Source organism: Citrus clementina, unplaced genomic scaffold (assembly GCF_000493195.1).
Source record: "Citrus clementina cultivar Clemenules unplaced genomic scaffold, Citrus_clementina_v1.0 scaffold_8, whole genome shotgun sequence".
Taxonomy (NCBI): Eukaryota; Viridiplantae; Streptophyta; class Magnoliopsida; order Sapindales; family Rutaceae; genus Citrus; species Citrus x clementina.
In genome coordinates, this window is record NW_006262022.1 from 21,280,038 (window position 1) to 21,303,784 (window position 23,747).

The 23,747-nt window shown below is 33.8% G+C and overlaps 3 protein-coding genes and 1 pseudogene across 7 annotated transcripts; 1 reads left to right on the plus strand and 3 right to left on the minus strand.

The window, feature by feature from the left end:
* Positions 1–6,428: 6,428 nt before the first annotated feature.
* LOC112096468 lies at positions 6,429–8,450 on the plus strand (annotated as a pseudogene).
* Positions 8,451–8,891: 441 nt separating this feature from the next.
* On the minus strand, positions 8,892–12,161 carry LOC18034827 (SHUGOSHIN 2). Of its 2 annotated transcripts, XM_006424397.2 has the most exons (9): positions 11,701–12,161; positions 11,469–11,506; positions 11,274–11,382; positions 11,149–11,172; positions 10,978–11,046; positions 10,041–10,079; positions 9,849–9,942; positions 9,686–9,746; positions 8,892–9,363 (listed from the first exon to the last, which is right to left on the minus strand). In XM_006424397.2, exons 1-9 carry the CDS (start codon positions 11,866–11,868, stop codon positions 9,063–9,065), a joined length of 903 nt encoding a protein of 300 aa, XP_006424460.2. In that variant the 5' UTR covers positions 11,869–12,161; the 3' UTR covers positions 8,892–9,062. The 2 variants fall into 2 exon arrangements, with proteins under 2 accessions (XP_006424460.2, XP_024035032.1); XM_024179264.1 differs by lacking the exon at positions 10,041–10,079.
* Positions 12,162–12,636: 475 nt separating this feature from the next.
* Positions 12,637–17,950, minus strand: LOC18034531. 4 transcript variants are annotated; one of them, XM_024177821.1, is made up of 13 exons: positions 17,769–17,950; positions 17,135–17,309; positions 16,954–17,016; positions 16,718–16,823; positions 16,438–16,542; positions 16,291–16,367; positions 16,027–16,144; positions 15,600–15,663; positions 15,274–15,465; positions 14,646–14,766; positions 13,636–13,860; positions 13,472–13,560; positions 12,637–13,107 (listed from the first exon to the last, which is right to left on the minus strand). In XM_024177821.1, the coding sequence occupies exons 1-12, from the start codon at positions 17,840–17,842 to the stop codon at positions 13,516–13,518; spliced, it is 1,365 nt and encodes a 454-aa protein (XP_024033589.1). In that variant the 5' UTR covers positions 17,843–17,950; the 3' UTR covers positions 12,637–13,107; positions 13,472–13,515. The 4 variants fall into 4 exon arrangements, with proteins under 4 accessions (XP_024033589.1, XP_024033585.1, XP_006424461.1 ...); XM_024177817.1 differs by having other exon boundaries at positions 15,561–15,663; XM_006424398.2 differs by having other exon boundaries at positions 15,600–15,672.
* A 2,091-nt stretch (positions 17,951–20,041) lies between these two features.
* On the minus strand, positions 20,042–22,162 carry LOC18033870 (protein NUCLEAR FUSION DEFECTIVE 4). The gene has a single exon (XM_006424399.2). It carries the CDS (start codon positions 21,910–21,912, stop codon positions 20,206–20,208), a length of 1,707 nt encoding a protein of 568 aa, XP_006424462.1. The 5' UTR covers positions 21,913–22,162; the 3' UTR covers positions 20,042–20,205.
* Positions 22,163–23,747: the final 1,585 nt, after the last annotated feature.

Sequence of the window (23,747 nt, forward strand, 5' to 3'; positions counted from 1 at the left end):
ATATGATTTTTTATTCATATGATAAAAATTCTATTATATTTTTAATAATTTTATTTAAAATTATTATTTAAAAATCATATTTACTATATATTATTAACTTTTATTTTATAATTACAATTATTTTTTTCCTCACAACAACTGTACATTTTAAGTTATAGCATCTCAATCCGACGTAATGTTTGAACAATCTAATTTTGGAAAACTAGGCGGTGGCCTCAAAAAGTGCATGTTACACAATTTGAAATATGAAGTTGACGGGTCAAAATTCGAAACTAACGTAACATGTTTAACGGTACAAGGCATATGTTAGCAGCCTCATTCTTGTCATATATACCTCATTACACAAACAGAAATTTGATTTTTTTGGACAAATTAAAATAAAAAAGTAAAACCATGTGTGGTTTCTTATTTTATGTTACTAAAGGTGTCTAACATTTCATGTTCTTTTATTAGCAATCATAAGAGTATTTCTTAAGTGGCAAGCAAAAGAATTTATAACTTGTTTCATGTTTATATTCTTATCCACAGTTGAGAAAATTAAATTAAATTCACTTGAACTTTTTATCCATTGACAAAAGTAGTCACTATTTTGAGTTTCCCATGTGGTGTTTATATCAGGCATGTTATGAGATAATAATGATGATCATTATAGTCATAATAATAGTGTACATGCCAATTGCTAATAATTATCTTAATTAATAAATAATATAAAAGACAATTAACACGATCGAGAGACCCCATCAGAATAAAGAATTTTATTTCATCTTCAATTGAATTTTTTTTTTAAAAAAAAAAAAAAAAGTAGCAGACGACAAGAAGTATCATAAGAGAATTACTTTTACCAACATAACTATTCATTATACTTTAAATTATGAATATTTTTAATTATTCCACACACACAATAAAACTATTGCAAGATGAATATTTTGGTGGGCACCCATTGTTTCAATCATGCAAAATGGTCCACATTTATCGTATCTAAAATGTGGTGCGGCTGGTGCCCGAACCATGATCTGGTTGGCAACATCGGCAGCACAATTCTATTGTCAGAAGAAATTAAAATAAGTTAATTAGTAACTGAATTAACAAACCATAATAAGGTTACCCAAATGCGATACCTTGACTTAAGAAGCAAAAACATTTATGCATGGGTTCTCCATTTATGTTGTGAATTTCGAGTGCATTTTGTGATATTTCGGTCGGCCAATTTGAGTTTCATTATTATTGAATTGTTCCTCTTATATTCTAAGACGATCAAGCTCTTGTTTATGATAATTTCTAATAAACACTTTTGTTTCTCATGAAACCGGGAATCGATGCTATGCCACTCTATTTTTGAGGTTATTTGTGGTGGTAATTAACACTAACAAGCAAGTAGAAAGAATCAATTAAAATAATATATAAACTATGTGCTATTTTTTCAAGTTATGTGATCATTATGTTGTAGGTAGTTACATCAAAGATGGCTTAAAGCTATAATGAACTTCATCAAAGCAAAAGAGGCAGAGCGGTTATTCAAAAGAGCTAACGAATTTCTTTTGCGACATACAGTTAGAGGGATATTATTTATTGATCCAACAAAAGCCTTGTAGCTTAACATGATTTATTCCTTTGACTCCTAGTACTTTTTAGTACAATGAGGGTTACAATTTTATTCATATTCTACATGAAATTAGATAATGAAAAACAGAAATTGTACAACCTAAGACGGTTAGCATCTATACTAAGAATCCTTGTAATATTAATCATGTACTTGATATTACAATGATACAATGGTTGAATGAAGGGTATACATGATTACTACAGATATGGAGTCTATGTTTGGACGGTATAACCTTAGGATCAGATTTTTAGTGCTCTCGGTGTATATTCTTTGATCTATTAAATTTTATTGTTACGTGTGTACCTATTTTTACACGATTGATTGATATATATATATATATATATATATATATATATATATATGTGTGTGTGTGTGTGTGTGTGTGTGTGTGTGTGTGTGTGGCGAAAATTCAATAGGAGATGGTGTATGCACTAAAAGAATAAAAAAATTTATCAATTTTTTTAGAGACAATATTATAAACTTAAATTATAAAAATACAATGTTATGTGCCATGTTATATCATCTGCACATGCACGATCCATATTATTTATTTATTTTTAATTCTTTGAAAAAATAAGACATGAGACAATGATATAACATAGACACGTTAGTTTGTGAAAAATCACGTGATTAGTTGAGAGTATTATATAATACTCTTTACTTATATTAAATTTTATTACTGCACGTGTATTTACTTTTGCATGACTGATTGAAATACACGTGACGAGAATTTGAAAAGAGATGATTAATACAGTAGAAGAACCAAAATTTTCTCAGCTTTTTGAGATGAGATAATTAACCGTTAATTCAAATAAATATAACATGTTATATCATTGTCACATGTATGTTTCATATTAATTTCTTTTATTTCTTTGAAAATATGAGACATGAGATATATTATATTGATATTTTGGTTTGTAGAAAGTTAATTATATATTCTGTATCCATGTGATTGATTTTGTGCCCAACTAAATCTAAATAATGTGATGCTTGTTTTTTGTTCCTTATGCCCCTAATTAAAATGACTAATCATGCAAACTGTCACCAATACAAGATTTAACATATTATCTACAAACTTAAATTCATATCAAATCAAAAAGAAAATTTCATAATAAAAACACAATTCATATACAAATTAGACTTATGAGGTTACTTCAATGCAAAGCTCTCATGTACCCTGTTAATACTACCCAGATTGCGTACGAATCAGATCACGACATCAACAGCCAAGATTTCAAGTCTACGGAAGTGGGGTCCCCAGCGGCTAATATCTGTCGGGAAAATCATGGATGCCACCTTTGTTAACCGTGTGGGTCCATCAAAAAGAAAAAATTATAATTATCGGGAAAAAAAAAAAAGAAGAAGAATAGCAGAACGGGTCGCTTGTTCATTTCATCGCCTCTTGAATCTTTAGGTGGGTCGTCAATTCAATCTCAAATCAAATCAATTTTTTTTTTTTTTAGTATATAATTTTTAGGGTTCTTTGGAATCCCAAGTGGTCGTTACACTAAAGTTAAAGCTCTAACCAAGTTTGTACTATAATATTATTATATTAATGAGATAATATTCCATCTAAATGTGTTTTTATTATAATAATAATAATGATTTAATAGATGTTAGATTTGAAGGGCCATTGAGATTATTGAAGAATATTAATGGGGCCTTATGAACTAACTACCAACTTGTACATATGATCATGCATGTGAGATTTCTTGTTCGTTGGGTGCAAAGATATGAATTTAGCCTTTTTTTTCTCTCTGTCTCTCTCTTTTTGTAGTGATAAGAATTACATTGATATGAGTTATTAAATTAGACATTAATCTTTAAAATGTGTTGTTGTCACACAAGAGATCCATCGGTTATTTACAATTTTAACCCAATAAGATGAAAATTTTAAGTTCTAATTCGTGTTAGCATGGGCAACACAAGTACATCGTTTTATATTTGTTTTTTACTATTACGTTAGAGAGTATAACATAAATACTCATAGATACAGTCTCATAGATACAGTCTACTATATTTGTTAAGGATCAGGCTATGGTACAATTGTGGTACCGTGCCACAGTTGCATCCAGTCGTTGGATGCACTTGGATTGATGGGGTCCACTAGCATCCAAAGGCTGGATGCAACTGTAGCACGGTACCACAGTTGCACCACAGGTTTCCCCATTTGTTAAAAGAAAGATTGCCAATTTTCTTTACTAAAATTAATATATATATATATATATCAATTATCTCTCTATTATTTTCATAATATCCAAAAGCCCTCTTGGCACCAAAATTTTTAAAGGAAAAAAGATAAATAGGTCATTTATTTGATAATTTATCTTGGGAATATAGAATATATATCTATTTTAACAAAAATATTTTAAAAAAATAAGAAAAGCACAAGAAAATTATCTGATTGTTAACTTCTATTCACAAGAAACATATATTTCTTATTTTTAGTATTTAATCTTTTATTTTAATTTTTATTTATATGATTTAATTAATTTATAATAAATAGGAATAAAATTATATTTAAAAATAAGGATAATATGTAAGATCATGCTATGAAACGAGTTATTGGTTATTGTAAAGACAATAGGAGATAAATGATATATATTGATTTTAGTAAAGAGAAACTGCCAATCTCCCTCATCAGAACTTAAAACCCAATCTAGCGCATGTTTGTTGTAACCTAAAAAAAATAAACAAGAAAATAATTCTCGCATTCAGGAGAGACAATCTTGAATCCTTAACCCCGACAAAAAATAGGATGAAAAAAATATTTAACCAACTCAACTAAGAAATTATTAGTCAAATAAATCTTTTTTTTTTAATTTTACGTCCTTTTTATGAGTTGAAGTACATCTTTGTTAATATGAAAATAAACGCTCCGTATTTGACGGGAGAAAGAATGTGACCAAAAACAAATTAGCGTGGCTTAACCTATATACATTTGTTTAGGTATGTACAATACGTTGAAGTTTTTTACATTTTAATTTTTTTTATTTTGAAAAAATTATTAAAAAAATATATCATGATATAAAAGCATCCGTGGGAACATCTCTCACGCGGTTACAGGTCTCAAAAAAAGTCCGATAAAACGACGCTTAATTTGTCCGTTTAGTTGATGTTTTCTGCAATTGCATGTGAGGGGGGTTGATTAGTAGTTATAGTTAGTTGGATTGCGCCACGTGGCCCAACCGCATCACTAAACAATTAAAAGACGCTTGTCTCTTTGGGATCGTGGGCGAAAGATCCCCCCCCCCCCCCCATGTCTTCTAAAGCCTAAAGCTCACGAGAGTGACCCAAATTCACCTTTTTTTTTTTTTTTTTTAAATTTCGGTGGGCCTCCGTCTTTTGTTTTTATGTATTACCGGGTCACCATTTGAAAAAAAAATTAAAAAATATATATATTCACTAATACAACATCGCGTGATAAATTATTTCTTTTTACAAACGTACAGATACAAGTTTGAATTTAGTGTGCTTTTGTAGAAAAATCTTTTTTCACAATTATTTAGAAGCAGAACCGGTTCATGTTTAGGCCACTAACCATCCGAGACTACATCAAAACAAATGAATATAAGTAATTTTTTTTTTTTTATAAATTTCTGATAAGAAAAATAAAAAAATTGACTATATATTTTATAAAATACTCTCTAAAACTATAACAATAATTGATTTTTATAGAACACAAGTGCACAAAAGACGTGATTTCATGGTGCCTCGAGAATGATGTGGGATACAGATTGGTATTGATTAAGAGAACAGCAGAACGATCTCGACAGGGATTAATAAGACTGTTAACAAACTGGATTTGTTGGGTGTGATTTGATTATGGGATGTGAAAGGCATCATTCTTGTGCCATTAATTTTGATTAAAATCATCGGCCCCACGCGGTTTCTGTTACATAACAAGAAACAAGATAATTATGTTTACGTGAAGAATAATGCAAAAAAGAGACTTGTTCTTGTGGAATTTTTTATTTTATTTTTATTTTTTTACGGGTTTTTTTTAATCTTTGACTGCGGAGCTCAAGTCACATGGCAGCAGCTCAAAATATGGTAATTGGTCACTAAAGCGACTTACTTTCATTTCATGTGTTTTTTTTTCAATTGGTCCTCTTTTTTTTTTTAAATTTTTTTTGAGATTTTTTTTTTTCAATCGGTCCTCATTTTTTAAAATGTATTTTGAGACTTCTGACCAAAACAATTTCTTTTTTATCAATAATGAATGTTTTGAAGATCGTACATCCTTGTAAAATCTATACTGTATGTGATGAAATGGACTCCGCCCACTTGCTTGGGCTTTGGCCTGTTAAAAACAAGCCTGGATTAAACATGGGCCTCAATAATCAATAATTGTTTGACACTGTGAGCCCAAGAAGAGTTACAAAGGAACCCCGCTGTTTCCTTATTACATAAGCTAACGCTTATTTCTCTTTTCTTGACGGACAAGAATTCGTCATCTTCTATATATTTAAATCTCTTATACTTTCTCCAGTGAGAGTCATATTCATATATGCTAGCACAAGTTCTGGAAACTTCAAATCCATTTATGTTTAAGTAGAATGGACGGCTTAGTTTGATTAGTCATTTCTCTGACTGCAGACTAATCAGGCTCTGGGATTCGCAAGTTGAGAGTTTTAACTTTTTGCTTCGAGGAAAAAAGTTTGATCATTTAAAAATTTTAGAACATTATATTTCTCAGAATCAAAATCGAAGGTAATTCATCATTTATAATTCAAAATTAGCATGAGAATGCTAATTATTATTTATGTGGTTTTAAGGAAGGGACCTTATGAATTCTGTTGAAAATCTTACTTGGACTGATACAATGGCCGGCCGTATCATATGAACTGATGTTTGATTGTGTTTTCAGTTAAGAGATGCCTTTGACTCACGTGTAACATTGGATGTTCACCTCTTGCATGTCATCAGAGTTTTCTTAGGATTAAGATCATTAGCTAATAGCTATAAGGTGGTTGTTGTTTAGTTTATTTTCACATGTTTCATCAATAATATTCAGTTTATTTATCAGTTGACATCTATGATATTCTCCTCTCTTGTGAAAGGTTTCATCTCCGAGTTCAATGGAATGTTAATTCTCAGACCTTGTTCGGATCAATTCCATATTAACTCGAAAAGGCCGTGAACAAGGAGAAGGTAAGTTAGCATTATTGGAGGTGAGTGACGGCTCATGCCCTGATCATTTGGCAGGTTGTTGTGGATGCTAGTATAGCGGATTTGAGCCAGATGGTGCCAACTGGAACTTCTGTTTATGTTGAGGGCTTGCTTGAAAACCCTCCTAAGGTATCAAAGAAGAAGATTGAGCTTCAAGTTGAGAAGGTGATCGATGTAGGTTTGGTTGAGCCGGCAAAGTAACCCATCGCCAAGATTGGTTTGAGCTTTTGAGGGATCTCGTTCATCTTCAGCCTGGGAAAAACACCATAGCTGCAGTTGCAAGAATTCGAAGTGCACTTGCTTATGCCACTCGTACATTCTTTTAGTTGCATGAGTTTCTCTACATGGACACTCCAATTATCACCACCATTGATTGTGAGGGTGCTGCTGAAATGTTTCGGGGTTGCACAAGATTTCTTTGCTAGTCATGCATTCTTTAACGGCTTCTGGCCAACTCCAAGCTGAAGCCTATGCATGTGCTGTTAGTGATGTCTATACATTTGGGCCAACATTTCGATCTAAGAAATCTAGATGGTGGAACCTGAAATAGCTTTTGCAGATCTTAAGGTATGTTAGACTTAAATGTAGCAGAATAGACTGATATCAACAGGCTACCCCAGTTAATTGGCCTAATGATATGAAATTGGAGAAAATTACAAAATCAATTGATGAACTGTTGTTCCTATCACTGAATTTTGCCATTAGAAATAGAGTATGCACTAGGAGAAAAGGATTGAGTTAAATGTAAGATATTCTGGTAGAATTTAGATTACCTATTCTCGATAAATTCTTTGCATGTAAGTTTGATTCTTAAACACCCCTTATGGGACTTTACTACAATCTAGAGTATCCTGTTTCAATGAATTGGGGCATTATAAGAATTTAAGTCGGTAAACTTGTTTTGAGAATTATATATGATTGTGGTTAGTCTTCTTCAAAACTAGCTTACTGATTTCTTGAACTGTGATCAATCTTCAATGTGTTTGAAAGGAATCTTTAATATTATCCGCACTGGAATTGTGATTGCAATTTGTGATTCTTAAAGTTTCTTACATTTGCAGATGATATTATTGACTGAGCGGAGGCATATGTGAAATTTATGTGCCAGTGGTTACTTGACAAAAATGCATTGACAACGTGAAGTTTATGGCTAAATATTTCGATAAAAGCTGCATTGACTGTCTAAGAATGGTTGCTTCAGCTCCCTTTGAACCCATGACGTACACAAAAGAAGTGGAACTACTAGAGGGTGCTGTGAAGAAGGATTTGGAGTGGGGGGATTGATTTAGAGTCAGAGCATGAAAGATGCTTAACTGAGGTCAATCAAAAGCCTCTTATTGTGTACAACTATCCACAAGGAATCAAAGCATTTTACATGAGGCTTACTGATGACTTGAGACTCTGGCTGCTGCGGATGTCCATCTTGTAGCCAAGGTTAGAGAGTTAAAGGGGGTAGCCAAAGGGAAGAGCGTTTTGATTTAATTAAGAGCCGAATGGAGGAAATGGGACTGCCTTTTGAGCCACATGAGTGGTACCTTGACCAGGGAGCTTTGGAACCGTGAAACATAGCGGATTTGGCTTAGGCTTTGATTGGATGATGATTTTTGCTACAGGCATGGACAACATTAGAGATGTTCTTCCCTTTCCAAGATATCATGGGATAGCAGATCCTTAATCCTTAGGAGGAAGTTAGTATTCTGGCATTTAAGATTCAATAGTTATTATTGCATTTTAATTTTTTAGGTTTAGGGATCGTCCCTTAGGCCTATTGCTGGTATGAAGTGTAAAGACAACGTGATTTTTAGATTACAATCATATCTATTCTAAACTGAATTTTAATTTCATTATGATTGTGATCATTGCTGTGGCTTTTAGACCAATTATGGTTTGGCTGTTAAAATTCTGCAGATAATAGAAGGAAGAAAAATTAAACAAACCAAATGTGGGCCTAAGAAAGTATCACATTAAATTTCTGCAGATAAATTTCTGAAATTAAACAAACAGTTTAATATTATCAATTTTTGAAGAAAAAACTAATTCAAGAACATGCTGAATGTGATAGATCAACTCAGGATCAACACAAGCCATTTCACATCGATACATACTCATCGTGCTTTTACAATAAAAAAGGCAAATAACCACAACAAATTGTTACATAATCACCACACAAGCCATTTCATAGGTTACAATGCACAACAAGATGGGGGAAACATTGGTTCTACAGATTCTGCTATATTAAATAGTGTATATAGTAGATCCCTATAATTCTTTTCTTCGCATTTTAGCCTTAGGTGGAAGTTCTTCGCATTTTAACCTTAAGTGGTAGTTCTTTGTAGGACTGTACCTTCTCAGCTGCTTTGCGTGATGGTCTTCCCATTGAGGATCTTTGGGATAGCCGTGCTTCATTTCTTGAGCTACTAAATTCTTCATTTGCAGTGGATGAACCAGCTTGGATTGAATTATCTTCATGCATTGGATCATCCAGTGGCTGAGTTGCTGGGAGCTTAGAATCTTCAATCTCAAACAAGTTTTCTGTAGGTGCCCGCTCTTGGGATTTGAACCTAGCAGATTGCCGTCTCACACAACGCCTACAAACAGGAAAAGAAAACTTGGATTTTGAGAGAGGAAAAAAAAAAGGGGGAACAAATCTACCAGGAATGAGCTGTTGAAGCAAAATGAGAAAATGTTAAAGGATCAATAATGTGGATAAAAAAGCATGCACCCTTCAGCTTCAACATAGCAATCAATCAATGAAGCACAGATTACAAATAATACATATAGAAGGACTTATTTTATATCTCAGCATGCAAAATGTTGCCCCGTGGTTGAGAAAGATGCTTAGGAATTTTGCCAGGTTCTAGTAATAGACTACCAGAACATGCCCCTCGGTGACACTAAATGTGAACTAACCTTTTATTTTCGACATTCTCTTTTTCTGCCACTTTTTGACGTGTGGTAGAAGGGCCCATAGCTGCATGTAGTTGGCAAAAGTCAGAAATCATACACATCAGGTAAAGAGAAAACGTAAGTCCCAAGAATTCAGTAAAGCTATTATAAATCTCCTAACAATTACATTTGCATCTTGTACTTCTCCTTCTGTTGCGTTCACAAGTTTTGACATTTTCATTAGCTTTAGGCACACACTCTTCAATCACCTTCTCTCCTTCCTTAACCAACCAAGAAAAAGGAGTTTAAGCATTGTTCAGAACTGTAAATAGTTTAAATCATATAGCAGACAAATAAAACGTGAAAATAACTTGTGCACCTGGGAGGCAGTATTTTCGCAGTTTGAATATGTTTTTCGCTGTAAAATAAAGGAGAATTCATTGATAATCATATAAAACGCATGTTTTTAACAATTAACAAAAAGACCTCACTTTCAGTTGATTTTTTTGGTTAAATGTTTCATAACTGTAACTGTGAATCCCATACTGTGTACTTCCAAAACTTCCAAGCGGCTGAAATTGTCATTGACGTAAATTCCATTTACCAATTAAGGTGATCAGTCACTTATTATTGGTAGGTATTTGTGCTGCCTCAGAGGGGAAACACACCAATGTTTTGTTGAAACAGAACCAAAGTGGATGCTGACACTGAAGCATAACAGAAATAGAGTCGATTGAAAAGGTTCCTACAGAGACTAAGTGTGCTGTCATTCTTGTATGCCATAAATCTCTGTGTTCCAAAACAGATAATTGTATGCTTTTGCACAAAGTTCAGAATCCTACTTAATTGTTTATATGCCCAGATATTTGAAATTTGGTTGAGAGCATGGATATCAACTAGAAATTCTCCTGTGTGCAGACATGAAGGTTAATTAATTTAATTAGATGTTGGAGCCATGTAATTGTTCATACAGATAACAAACTCCACAACCTTAGTAAAATAGCAACTTTGTGAAGAGTGATGATTTTCAATGTTTAATTACATACCAAAGTTCAGCAGGATGTTTATTCTTTCTTTCCGTAGAAATTGCTTTAGTTTTGTACTCTATGGGGAAGGATCTTTTTAAAGACTGGCAATTTTAGGATGAGACTATAATTTCTACGGGCACACAAGTGCTACACTAAGTAATTCCTCTGACTTGCTTTATATTGCTATGAAGCAACCACAAGATGTTTATCTGGTGTGCTATCAAGCTATTAGAGCAATCAAGCCAACAACATGATGATAAATACAAAAAAAAAAAAAAAAAAACTAACCTCTTTCACAATGCTCTTTGCTTTAATTAAAGCATCCTTGCATACAAGTTCATGCTGTAGAGCTTTCACCTGAATGAGCAAAGCAGAATTGTTTTGAGTCATAAAAGATATGAGAGCAGGCGACCTTTATAATCGATGTCTTGTATCAAGAGTTCAGAATTACAAACTTACTTTTTCTCTTCCTAAATTGATCTCCTGCAAAATAATAAGAATAGAGTCAATATCTCCAAGAACCATATATATTTCTACAAAGAAGATTGCCTACATATAATGTATAATGTGTAAAGCTAACAGACCGCTAGATACTGGCTGTTAGATTGAGCAAGATTCCAATTCTGCAGCTGCAATTTCTGAATGCTGATTCTCAGGTTGTGCAACTCACTGCTACTCAACTCGATGATTTTGCTGATCAATCAAAATTAAGAAGAAACCAAATAAAAGAAAAAAAAAATAATTCATGTATTGAAAGAAACAGAACAATGAAAGGATACTTTCTCTCCTCAATAAACCTCATCAATGTCGTCTTTTCCTGTTTCACATCCCAAAAACCAAAATAAATAAATTAATTAATAAATAAAGCATTTAAAGCTAAAGAAGAAGAAGAAGAAGATAAGATTACAACTCACTTAACTAATTAAAAATTCCCTTTACTTCAAGTCAAGTAACCCACGTCACAAAAAAATAAAATAAAATAAAATAAAAATACCCAGATAAAAGTTTTACCTTAATAAGTTGATCAACAAGGTCCCCAGAGGCTGGAGAAACCTGAGATGGCTTCTCTTCATGGCTCAACAAAACTTTGGGTCTTGACTGCGAATTTGTGATATCAGATAGCCTCCGCCTCATTATGCTGCCAAAACTCGATCCCTTTGCCATTCTTTCACCTTTCATGTTTTCCACTTTCACAGGAAAAGAGAAAAAGAAAATATAAAAAAGAAAACACTCCTAACCCAACGCCTAAGTATAAATTCACAGGTATGTAAGGTATGTATGTATAAATAACAGAACTGTGACTACGTGTTCTTGAAAATCAAGATTGGAAAGCAAATCACTGAAAATTTAATTAAAGAAAGCGAAAGCCTAATCTTTTTCTTTTGCTCAAAATCTATATTCTTGATTTGTCTTTCTGAAAAATAAAGATTTGGAATCCGAAGAGAAGGAGAGAAATGAGTGAATGAAAGGAATTTAAGAGAAAAGAGAAAGTGAAAGCGAAAGCAAAGGGTCTCTCTACTAAGGCGAAGGTGATGTTATGTTGGTCGAGGTTCGGACGACCAACGGCTTTCCGAAGCAAAGTTCATCAAAGTTTATTAGACGACTCCGAACCTAATTTTAAACTTTCGAACCGGGAACCTCATTGGAACCGAACCTGAGCCTTTCCACTTTTGGGCTTTAAGGCAGGTTTTGAATGTTCATTTTCAAGATTTTGGGCTCCCTCCAAGCTTGTAAAAATAAATTTTATAATTATACGTGCCTAATTTTTATTTTTTTTAAAAGGGAAATGTTCTAAATTTGTTAAATTATTTTGATCTTTTTTGAACTTGAACCTTTTTCAAACTAAGTGAACAAAACTTGAATTCCTCGCTCTAAAATGAAATAGAATCATTCATTCTATTATAAACTTGAATTTCAAACTCCATTGGTTTTATTTGATTCGTTGTAAGTTTGTTGAACCACCCGTGCCAATATAGTATAACTCGAATTTCTCACCTCATCTTAAACAAAAATTAAATTTTTAAAAAAAATACTGTACTGAGGCAGTAATTACAAAAACTTTGCACTAACAATAGATACAATGACACTGTGGTTGAGTCTTAAACCCTAACCTCAATGCTATATGCTGCATTCCCACTTGTACAAAAATATTCATTTCCAGTGTCGACTTAAGAGTTAGTCATTAGGCTGTTTCTCCAAATATTATCAAGTGCAAAACAGAACAGCTCATCAGCTGGGCACATTCAAGATCCAGTATTCCATGGAACTGTTACCATACAATCAGGCGGACGCAATAATGGCGGCTAAAATTTCCACCAGCTGCTTCAGGTTTTCTTTCCCAAAACTGTCATGCAAACACCGAATTCCCATGGTACCATGTTTCCGAATTTATGGTAAGATCTGTTAACTGTACTGGACCTGCAATACAAGGATAAGGGCAGAGACAGTTACCACCCTGCAAAGATACTTATAGCACATGCAAAATGACTTCATGACAAACCAGTTGTGTGGCCATGCAAAATGACTTCATAATAAACAAGTTGTGCGTGCAAACGAATGTGAAATTTTTTTTCAGTAGTTGGCTCCCTAAGGTATACCAGACAATGTTTAGCACCAATGGAGCCTCAAGAGATTTGCATTTTCTAAAGAGATTTTTAACACATCTTCTGATTATAGAAACATGTATTTTTTCCCCCTTTTTTGGGCTAAAACCTGGCAATAGCAAATCACTGACCATTGATGTTTCCTAGTTTTCATTTATATTTATGTTCCCAAAACTTGCCTTGGAACAAAAGTCCTTTTCATGAATTGCATATTGAATGATTATTAGTTGGTGGAGCCTTGTAATAGATAGGAGGCTTTATTGCGAACCTGCAAGGTGGAAAGAAAATTTTAGGAAGAAAGACGCCAAAAAGCACTTGGCTGCAAAAGAGTTGTATGCCGAACCTTTGATGCATAAAGCCTCAAATCTGTGCTAGAGATTAGACAAGAACAATTTCGAAGATAAACACCCCACATTTCAGTCATCACTGGCTTTTCTTCCAACTTTGGACATGACAAAAGCCAGTTCTCTGTCAAAGCCAGATATATATACATCCTGAAAAGATCACATGTTTTGTCTTTCACATTGACTGTGATGAGCAAATTCAGTATTTCTTCTTCATTGGTGATCTGAAGAGAATGAAGTAGAACCAGTTAGCATATATTTAATTTGCTTAATAAAAAGCATGCAATTAGTTTACTGCAACTGCAATTTAGTGCCATATTTTATCTGAAAACTTTCTGTAAAGGTTTTCCATTGGGCAATGGTCTTCCAATATGGGTGTATTATTCCCATCACATATCAATGCATTTGGCGTGTGTTTGGAACATAGCAGTGCATACTGCATAGTAATATAATACTATTCACATTAATTTATTGCTGACCTATATTCGGCAATTTTAGAAGCTGCATTATAATGCACCACAATATGCCAACTTTTGACTCAATTAAGGCATTAAATATATTATAATACATAAAATATAAACTAATATATAAAATAATATTATAAACAATTTAATATAATTAATAATAAAAATAGTAATAATATAAATAATACTAATTTTATATACAATACAGTGTAACAACAAAAGTTGTATAACATTATTATAATACAGTGCTAATGCAATACAGTATAATACAATATAGTGTGTCAAACACACCCTTGAGATACCAATGGGTTCAACTACTGACATAGGACATTGGAATTTCCTAGATGGCATTTAATTAAAAAGAGAAAAAGAAAATTACTGAAACAGTGCCCATCAAGTTTTGATAAAAATGAAACAGAACAATAATTTGCCAGGAGAAAAATACTGAGAACCTTCATTAGCCATCATATTTTGGCATGAATATTTCATTCAATTTGATGTTTAAGAACAAATTTGAGCTTCCACAAAATAAGGAAATAAGTTACCTTATTTTCAAAAAACATAACAAGAATCTGATAAGCAACCACACTTCTGAGTTGCTTACAACGTTTGTTAACTCTTGAAATGCAGTCTACAACTCGCAAGCAGTTTATGTCCCTGGGAACCCTACATTCATAACATAAAGGAGCATTCAGCAAGCGTGAGAGAATGGGAGTAAAAATAGCAAACAGCCAAGGCCAAATTATACAATACAACAATGAAACTTGGAGTTAACAGTTCCAGATTTCCCCATGCTAATCTAAACACAATAATTCCATTAATCGATGGCCAAATGTCTTTTATTGGAATGCCACAGCTCAAACACCATTAATATAGACTGATGTGAATAGTTCCCTCTTGTAGCACTATAAATAAATAAAGGACCTGTTTGAGAGTTTTAGCAGAGAGCTTAAATAATCGATGCTTACAATTGCAAGTGTATTGAGCATTTTATCATACAAAATAAAAAAATATACATTACAGTTTGTGGACATTTCAGTTTGGTCCAAATTCATGGAGCCTTGTCAAGGACACGGAATCAGGCTTATTGTGTTAAACTTTAAAGTAAACAGCACCACAAAAACTATGCCTATTTTCCAGATAGCATAAAATCTAATAGTAAAAGGCAGTCACCTGCAAGCAAGAGATTTTGCTATCTTCTCACAGCTGGTATTCCACTCCTGGTCTGTGAAGTAACTGATAGCGGAGTGCATACATTCGTACAAAATTACAGACAAACCTTGAAGTCGGCGGTCTAAAAACAGACAAGTAACAACTTCAACCAACTTTTCAGCTTCCTTACTCGAAAACATAGACTTTTTGCTCCTGTGAGGAAACTGAGAAAATCAATAACCTTAAAAAACAACATTTGCAGCCTTCTACTTGCAATAAACCATTTGAGAGCCTTAGATGTCACCAACCATGGGGCGCTTGTAGGTATCTCAGTATCTGTCACATACCTTACTTGACAGCAAGCAGCAGTAAATTTTACCCAGGCAATAAGATTTTCTGGCGGTCCTCTATCTGCAGAATCTTGAAGGAAAACATCATAAATCTTGTGAGAAGATCAGGAATTAGAAAGGAGGAGATATTGCCTTCACAAATAAGGTAAAAAATAAAACCCTCAAGTTTAAGTGCCTCTGCTTAATAGTTGACATTTTGTTTTGTCATTCCAATAGGCAACTAAACCTTTTAAACACATAGTTGTTACACTACATATCAAGATAATTCAAAACCAGCAGCATTTGCCACATGTAAGTCATGCATGTTTGACCCTACTCAACAGCACTCACATCAGGTTCTTGTGTAAGACACTGTAAACTCACAAATACATGAAAACAGCCATACATGTTCAATTTCCAGGGGAAAATAGCTGAAAAGCCTTACCAGTATTGACTGGCTCTGCGGTGGATGACAACTCAGATAAAAACCCATATGCCACAAGAGCTTTTTCAAGGTCAGAGTAGCTCGGAAACCAATGAATTTTAACAGGCACTGCATCAACCTGATAAAGTACGACATCACGTAAAAATTATAACTCAGAGTCCGAGGGTCCTAAATTGGAAAGCATATCTACCAGTCAACCATGTGATCGTTATACTACATCAATAAAATTCTACATGAAGTCAATAGAATGTGGATCAAGATCACCTCATTTTTAGATGAGAGAATAGCACACCAGAATTCACAAGCAGATGCCCTTAACTCTTCTTTTGATGAATACAAAACTGATAAACCAAAGGATAAGAACATAAGAATTTGTCACATGACTTCCAACGACAAGCTAGATATACTCACTTAGTTTAAAAGTCCAAGTGGCAATTGATTTTTCTACTTCACCACTTGCTAGGACCAATTTTGAGAGCCATCCGTTGACCAATAATCCTTCAAGGAATGCCTCCCCTGCAAGAACATATCAATGGAGCAACTAAATACAATGTTTACTAATGCACATTGCTTCTAAATGGCAGGAAAGCAATATGCCTTAGATCGAACTCATATTCAAGCTACAAATTCATATGAATGTAAAGCTCTGTGAAAAATAACTAAGAAAGAAAAAAACGCAGAATCAAACAACCTGTTTCTGTGCTGAGTTCCACCAAAGTATTGACTTCGTTATTTATAAAAGACCGCAAAAGTGAGCAACTTCCCAGCTTAGGAAAAACCAGAGGTGGTGATGTTTCCTGTAATTAACAAAGAGGAATTTAACAAAAAGGGTTAATATCCGAAAAATAAGTTCCTATTCAAATCTTCAAAACAATAGGTAAGCATTAAGTAAAGTAGCACTCTGCACAGGAAATATATTACACGTACTTTATTTCCAAAGACTTGTAGACCCCACTCGGAGTTCTCTTCCTCAACACTTATCTCTTCCATCTACATTAAAAATTAAAAAGAAAAGAAAAATTTAGTTTATGTCTTCAGTTACAAACAGGGAAAAAATGGTACATTAGTGAAATTAGAGTAAACAACTATAAGAAAAATTATAATATGCCTGATTTTGGCAGCTATTGACGATGTTAGACAGCAAAGCTTCCTTGCCATTCTCATCTTCATCGGAATTATAGTTTTTTTTAGCCTTAGCTGCCCGCTTCTTTTCTCTCTCAAGAATTTGACTTTTCTGTTTGTAGTGATCAGTCAACAGATCATCCAATCCAATAGCTTTTTTCCTGGCCAACATCGAAAGGACATGCATTAGCAGTGCAAATTGAACAATGCAACTAATTATCAAACAATGTGATAAACTTGATTCACAGGCAATACACTCCACTGAGTGTCAAAAATTCTATTCGCTCAAGTCCTAAAACTCAATACCAAAAACTGAAAAAGAGCCGTAGTCAACTGATGGGGTCCTCTGTAAACCTCAAAATTTCAATTTAATACATGAAACAGAACCATCGACCGTAGCCGTAACGAAAAGTATGAGACGATTATCACAAAACCCTAACAATCAAAAGGACCACTTTAGCATCAATGACACAACAAGACGCTAAAACCCTAACTACCCGGAATATATTTTTTTCCATAATAAAATAAAAAACAGAATAATAAATGGAAGAAACACGAAATTATGCATGCTTTTTTAAAAGGAAAAATAAAAAGTAAACGAAAAAAATAAAAAGCGATACCGTTTCTTGTTAACGACAGGGTTAGTGATGAGAGGGTCTTCGTTTTCGAAATCAAGAGGATCGTCCAAGTCCATGATGAGCTTCTCCTGCGGTTTCTGGTTTTTGGACTTTGGAGCCAAATTTGGGGGTGAGAGAAAGCGAAGCGCCAAAAACTGCTACTCGCAGGCAGTAAAAATATTTTCAAAAGCACACGGCGCTCTCTCTTTTTTTTTTTTTTTTTTTTTCTTTTTTTGAAATTACCGTGAGACGGTGTGTGTTTCAAATTTCGATGGGCCATACCGGGTGGTAAGCCCATCAAGACCCGATTCAACACTTGATAAAGCTTTCTAGACACAGCCATGGCTATTTCTAAGTCCATTCCAACAAACAAGCACCAGGTAATCTACGTCGAGAAAATGATCTCCTAAGCTTCATATAAATATCAAACACTGTTTTGTTATGAGATAAAATATATATTTACTAAAAATGAAGAAAAAAAGTTAAAAAAAACAATTTGCATGAAATTCATTATGCATTCCATTTTGCAGTGGTCGATATTATTATTATTAGGGAAATTATCATATCACCACCTTTATTTTGTCTTATGTTCATCTAACCACTATAAAATTTTAACATGTATTTTGCACCACCTTTCTTTTTTACATTTGTATCAACTAGCCACTTTTGCATTAACACTATTCAATAATTTTAATAAAATGATAATTTTACCCCCAAATAAATTAAAAGACTATTTTATTTTATGAAAACTTTAAAAAATAAAAAATTATAATCATAAAAATATCCCTAAATTTAATAAAAATAAATCACAAATAGAGGTGCTCAACTGATTTTTACTAAATTTAGATTTTTACTAAAGTTTGTCTACACAATAAATAGCATTACATTTTTGATATGTTTGTAAAAAAAAAAAAGGTAGAAATAATAATAATTATTTAGAGGACCACATTCATTGAAATTAATAATAAAAATTTATATAAAGGTATTTGAGATTTAGATTTAAAAAAATAATTAGAATAACAATTTTTATTAAATACAAAATGTTATTATTATTACAACAACAACAATTAGTGAGAGCTTTGATTGATCTCCTTTATCAAGGGTTTATCTTCTTCACATAATATGCAACGTGAGTCAACTGAAAACTAACTTATATTTTGAGGAACAGATTCTGAAATTGGTCGATGGGTGGTTACATGACCAAATTAGCATGTCAATAACTCTTGCCCAAAGGATCATTTGAATAACATGACTCTCAAGAAATTGAGTTGTTTGCTTACTTTGATTATTTTGCATTTTTAAGTCTCTTTTTCCCTCAAATTCATCCGTGATGAAAGGGAAATAAAGGATTTCATTTGTGTTTGAGGGGAATGAACTTCTCAATTAGTGTTCGATTTTTATAGCTATCCTTATTGTTTTCATAAATATCCTATTATTTTTCTTGATGTCAAAAATTTCTCTGAATCTTATGTGCCTTTTAAAGTGATTGTGAGTGACTAAGAGAGAATTATTTTTTAAATTTTTAAAGGGAGATTGCTAGTTCTCTTACCGAAATCAAAATATATCATTACCCTTACTGTTTTTGTAATAAATAATAATTTCTTTGACGGTATAATTCTGTAATATTATCTTTATTTTCAAATACACTTTTATTCATATTAATTATAAATTAAAAAATCATATAACTAAAAAAAAATTAAGTATTAAAAATAAGAAATATATGTTTTTGATGTGAATAAAAAAGTTAATAATAAGAAATTTCTCTTGGCCTTTTTAAACTATTTTTTTTTATATATTCTATATTTCTAAGATAAATTAAAGATAAATTATCAAGTAGATAATTCATTTACCCCGCTTCTCTTTTAACGTTTTTGATATCAGGAAATTTTTTTATATTATGAAAACAGTAAAAAATGAGTCAATAACCAAATAAGTGGTATAAATAAATTTTAGTAGAAGGGAAATAGACAATCTTCTATTTTTAAACAATTTTTTTTTTAGATTAATCTTTTCTAGATGAAAGTAAGGAAGAAGCAACTAATTGTCTTAGTGATGGCAGAAAATCCGGGGGTTTTGCTAATAACAATGATCTTCATGTGATTACAGAATCCTCTCATAACACAAGTCAAAATTAGATTCAGATCAATGAACAGATTCAAACAAACTGCCAAACCCCACTTACTCTTACCTCACCCGTGATTCAATATTCTTCCTCCTTTTATTCCTTAAATTATGGAAGTCGGCAAGGCATTAGAGATAAGTCTTTGAGTAAAAAATAATCAACTCAAAAAGCACTTTTGTATAATTCTGCTTTTGCAGTGCTTTTGAAAGCAAAGATGTAAAAGCTACTCTCACTTTTTGGAACTTGTAACTCTAATTCTTGACTATAAGTGTATGTACAGTTCAATCTCATTCCTTGTCTATTTTCACAATTTCTACCTTAAGATGAAGATGATGATTCCTCAGCATTCTCTCTAAATTTCTTGTAGATATCACTTCTATAAAACTCTCTTGTCCTAATCACCAATATGAACGAAACAAGGGCTCCGAAGCAAGTAACACACGCCAAGATTATAAATGGTAGCCTGTAGCACTTAACGCCAATGCATATCAGTTCTTTCACGTCTGACCTATTCATGCCCTTCTTCGCGAGCTCTTTTACTGCTTGATGATCATATAGGCTCCCTGCGACCTTCACATTGAGAATATATGACCCAAGTGGGCTTGCCAATTGCCCACAATTGAACAATGTGGAGTAGTACTTAAGCCCAAAGAGCTCAGAGATGATGGCAAAAATCAACGGCAATTGTGCACCAAATGAGAATCCTATGATCACAGAAGCAACATAGACTGAACCCGGGAACGGGAATGCGATCAAGAGCAGGCCAATGCAGGATAAGACAAGGACCAACGTCAACATTAGCGGCCGCGGCATTTTGTACTTTGCCAGTAGGCCTTCTGAGACAAATCCGGCAAAGACTCTCCCAAAGTAATTCCATATGCTAACAAGTGACACAAATGATTTAATGGTTTTTGTTGGGTAGCCAAGTGACTCACCAATTTGCCCCAAGTTGTCTATGGCTGTTAAGCTTGATCCAAGCCCACCGAAAGTTGCAACAAATAGAATCAACATGTCAATGCTCAGAAGTGCTTGCAAGATTGTGTAGTCTTCTCCTCTGGGCGGCTTATCACAAATGGTGAGGAAACAAGATTTAGTACTACCTTTTGGCTCATCAGGAGGTGGCAGTGGCTCTTTCTTTGGTTCAATTTCGGCTGGTTTTTCGACGGTTACTTCAGAAGGGGGCTGTTTTTTGAGGTTCCATATGGCTAGTTCTTCTCTAATGGCAATAGCAAGAGGGACGAAGAGAAGCACAATACAACCAGTAGCACTTGCTGCATAGGCTTCCCTGGGGAATGACATAACTTTTTCCAGTATTGTCATTACCATAAGAAACAATGCTAACACAATCGATGCATAAAGAAAATGGTAAAAGACTTTAGCTTCATGACTTGTATGTTGAACAACCGGTATGATCCTTATTGTGTACACAAAAATAACTGATATTGCAGCTGGGAGCCAACCAATAAGAAGAATAAGAGATTTAGAGTCGTTACCATAAACGGCCAAATAAACTTGCGTCAAAATGGCTCCACTAAGCCCGGTAAAGCCTTTCAAAAGACCAATCATGTTGCCTCTACTTTCAGGGAAGTTCTTGACACAAGTGACGAGAGCCCCTGTGTTTGCAAAGTTCTGAGAATTGGCACCTATGCAAATGTACGCACACATGTGCCAAACTGCGGGCTTGGGAATCTTGCCGGTGACCGCGAGCCAGATCATCAAGTAGCCCGCAAAGTTCATTCCAGAACCAACAAGGAGAACAAACCATGTTGGTGTTATTTCACCTAGGAGGCCTGAAGGGACACCAACATTGGCTCCAAGGTCTTTAAAGAATCCTAAGAGATTGAGAGTTGATTGATCATAACCAAGGGAGGCCTTTATATCTTTTGAATATGTGCCAAAAAGATAAGTTGCCCCAGCTCCGGCCATGATCAAGAATGATGCAAAAACTGAAAACCATCTGCCTCTAATCACATGTAACATTAAATGGAACCAATTGGTACCTCCACCTCCACCACTTTCACCCATTTTCTTTTGTTACCTTTTTAGCCTTCAATTCTAATAACAAGATTGATATAGAATAAAAGAAATGAGAGCAGAGGAGGAAGAAGAGGTACTTTAGATTCAGAAACAGAAGAAGAGAAATGACAAATGGTGAATGATTTGTTTACAGAGTGGGGCTATAAATAAAGCGAAGGATAATGTGTGGACGAGGTTCTGTGAAGTTACAGTGTTTTTGGACAAGCCGGATAAAAGGGGAGGATAAAATTTGCTTTATGATAAAAATCTATATGTAAGGCAAATCCAAAGCAGAATAAGGCAAATAAATTTAAGTCCATCCATGCATCTCCTATATGTTCATCTTCTATCATTATTCGTATAAATGATATGTGAATAGAAACTTAATTAATTATTGATTTAGCCACCAAAATGACTAATCCAGACGAGGGTTAAAACTAATTTTGTGTTGCTACGGATTAACTTCTATATTAATAAGCCACCGAATCTAAAAACCCATGCAGTGCCAGGATTCCACCAACTCTTGTAAATATGAGCTGTGAATTGTGATAGCATTACCCAATTATCCGCACACTCTATATTAAGATTTGTCTTTAATATTATTATCAAACTTTCACTTAACAATAATTTTAAATTTTTTGATCTAACAGTTTCTCTATACAGATTTATAAGATCCAATGACAATTTCACTTGGTCACATTTTGTAATAAGATTCTGATGGATAAGGATTAAATTTGTTAAAGTTTTCGGCAATTGATTGAATTCTTCTTACCTAACTAAGTTCCTTGAAAATAAGCAACCTAATCAATCTCGTTTACCAAAAAAGCAAAGTTTGAAATTAGGGACGTAATTTCAGCAGGCTAGTAGTAGTTATATAATTGACAAAAATAAATCAATCTTATCCAGAACGCATTTTTGACGATGCCTTTGTTTTCTTGTTCGGCTAGTTAACATCAACACCAAGAAGTGAAAATCAATTATCAGTAGCTTCAACAAAGGTTTGCTTCTACACTACATCGGCTGTATTTGGTCGAGGCAAGAACTAAAATGCCCAAATGCTTTATTTATTTAATTTTTGTCTGAACCACGAGGTAGTTCTGAGTGAGCCCTAATTGTGGAAGGCACCTTTAAGTCCGTATCACAACTCAGACTAATTTTCGCTCACACCGAGTCGGCCCGTAAGGAATAAAGTGTTGGGCAAAGTGGTGACTTTATATTAGAGCGGGAATTAAATCTCTGACATCTCTTAAAGAGTGAAAGTGCTAGCCAAAGTGATGACTCCATATGAGAGCGGAGCTTGAATCCCTAACCTCTCTTAAGGAGTGAGAGTGCCGAACTATTCACACAAACTAACTTTGATTGCTTTATTAATTTATTCATTTATTTAGCTGGAAAAAAAGGAGTAGTATTTGCAAGTAGATTTGTATACATGCTCGTGACTTTTTAGATTAGGGAATATCAACCCTCCATTTCTCTGTCGACCCATTGGATTGTCGTGATTTGTCATATACAGGCAAAAAGGGCTGGCGTCACAGGCGAGAGCCGCCCATGCTCTTTTCACATTGCTGTGATCAAATCAAATCTTGTGTTGAAAAGGCCAAAACCCACCACCACTTTGCATACACGGCGCTAATTAATTAATTAAATGATGCTAACACTGGGGCTCACACGTTCTTCAGTTGGTAGAATAGTCCATTTTATCATTGTTTTTGTTGATAAAATCTTGTACCGCATGTGACAAATGATATGATATTGCCTCGAGCTGGCATCTCACGTGTGTGATATTTGATGATTCTGCACCATTGATTATTACTGCCGCGTTGAATTTGACAGACACCAACCGC